The 841-nt window shown below is 66.1% G+C and overlaps 1 protein-coding gene across 1 annotated transcript in view; it reads right to left on the reverse strand.

Annotated features, from left to right (window-relative positions):
- The window catches only part of COL7A1 (collagen, type VII, alpha 1), a 48,956-nt gene that overhangs the window by 11,101 nt on the left and 37,014 nt on the right, over positions 1-841 (reverse strand). Inside the window, 1 exon segment of the mRNA XM_014538979.1 lies at positions 662-664. Coding sequence (XP_014394465.1) covers positions 662-664 — 3 coding nt within the window.

Below are 841 nucleotides of genomic sequence, written 5' to 3' on the forward strand. Positions count from 1 at the left end.
ACACGCCCCGTTCTGCCCTGTCCAGCGGGAGCTGTCTGCCCAGCCCGGGCCTGCCCGCCCTCAGCCAGCCATCCACACCACCCAGGCCAGTCCCCCTCGGGCCCAGCAATGGAGACGGGAGTGTGAGATAAGCCCCACGGCGTGGCTCAGGGGCTGAGCGTCCACCCATGAACCAGGAGGTCGTGGTGCGATTCCCGGTCGGGGCACAGGCCCGGGTTGCGGGCTCGATCCCCAGTGGGGGGCATGCAGGAGGCAGCCGATCAATGGGTTCTCTCCCATCATTGATGTTTCTCTCTCTCTCCCTTCCTCTCTGAAACCAATAAAAATATATATTTTTTAAAAAGAGTGTGAAATAAGGCAGAACCTACTCCTTCCACACCAAGGGGCCAGCGTGGGGAGCGGGGAGTGGGCAGGGGCAGCAGAGCCCGGGTGACTCAGCTCCGTGAGTCCAGGCCTGGGTGCCCCACAGTGAAAGCCGGCCTGACTCCGGCCGTCCCTCCCCCGTCGGTCACCGGGCGCTCCTGCAGGCCGGAGCCCTCCGTCCACCATCACTCAGTGTCACGGGGGCTTGGCGGCATCACCGTCGGGCAGGACGGCCGAGGAAACAGGCTCAGGGTCTGCGAGGAGGGGCGGGGCCGCCTGGGGTCTGGTCGCAGTGGACGGTCTCGGAGGCAGTGGTGACAGTGACCACAGGGGTGTCCAGAAGCTCCGGACCGTGGGGCACCCACACGTAACAAGCTTGCACGTGGCAGTGACCTCTCCGGCCGAGTCCGAGCCGTCGGGCACACAGGACGCCTGCGGGGCCCAGGTGGGCAAGACTCCACTTGGCCGCGACGCGCTG

The sequence above is a fragment of the Myotis brandtii genome, unplaced genomic scaffold (assembly GCF_000412655.1).
Source record: "Myotis brandtii unplaced genomic scaffold, ASM41265v1 scaffold207, whole genome shotgun sequence".
In the NCBI taxonomy this organism is placed as follows: Eukaryota; Metazoa; Chordata; class Mammalia; order Chiroptera; family Vespertilionidae; genus Myotis; species Myotis brandtii.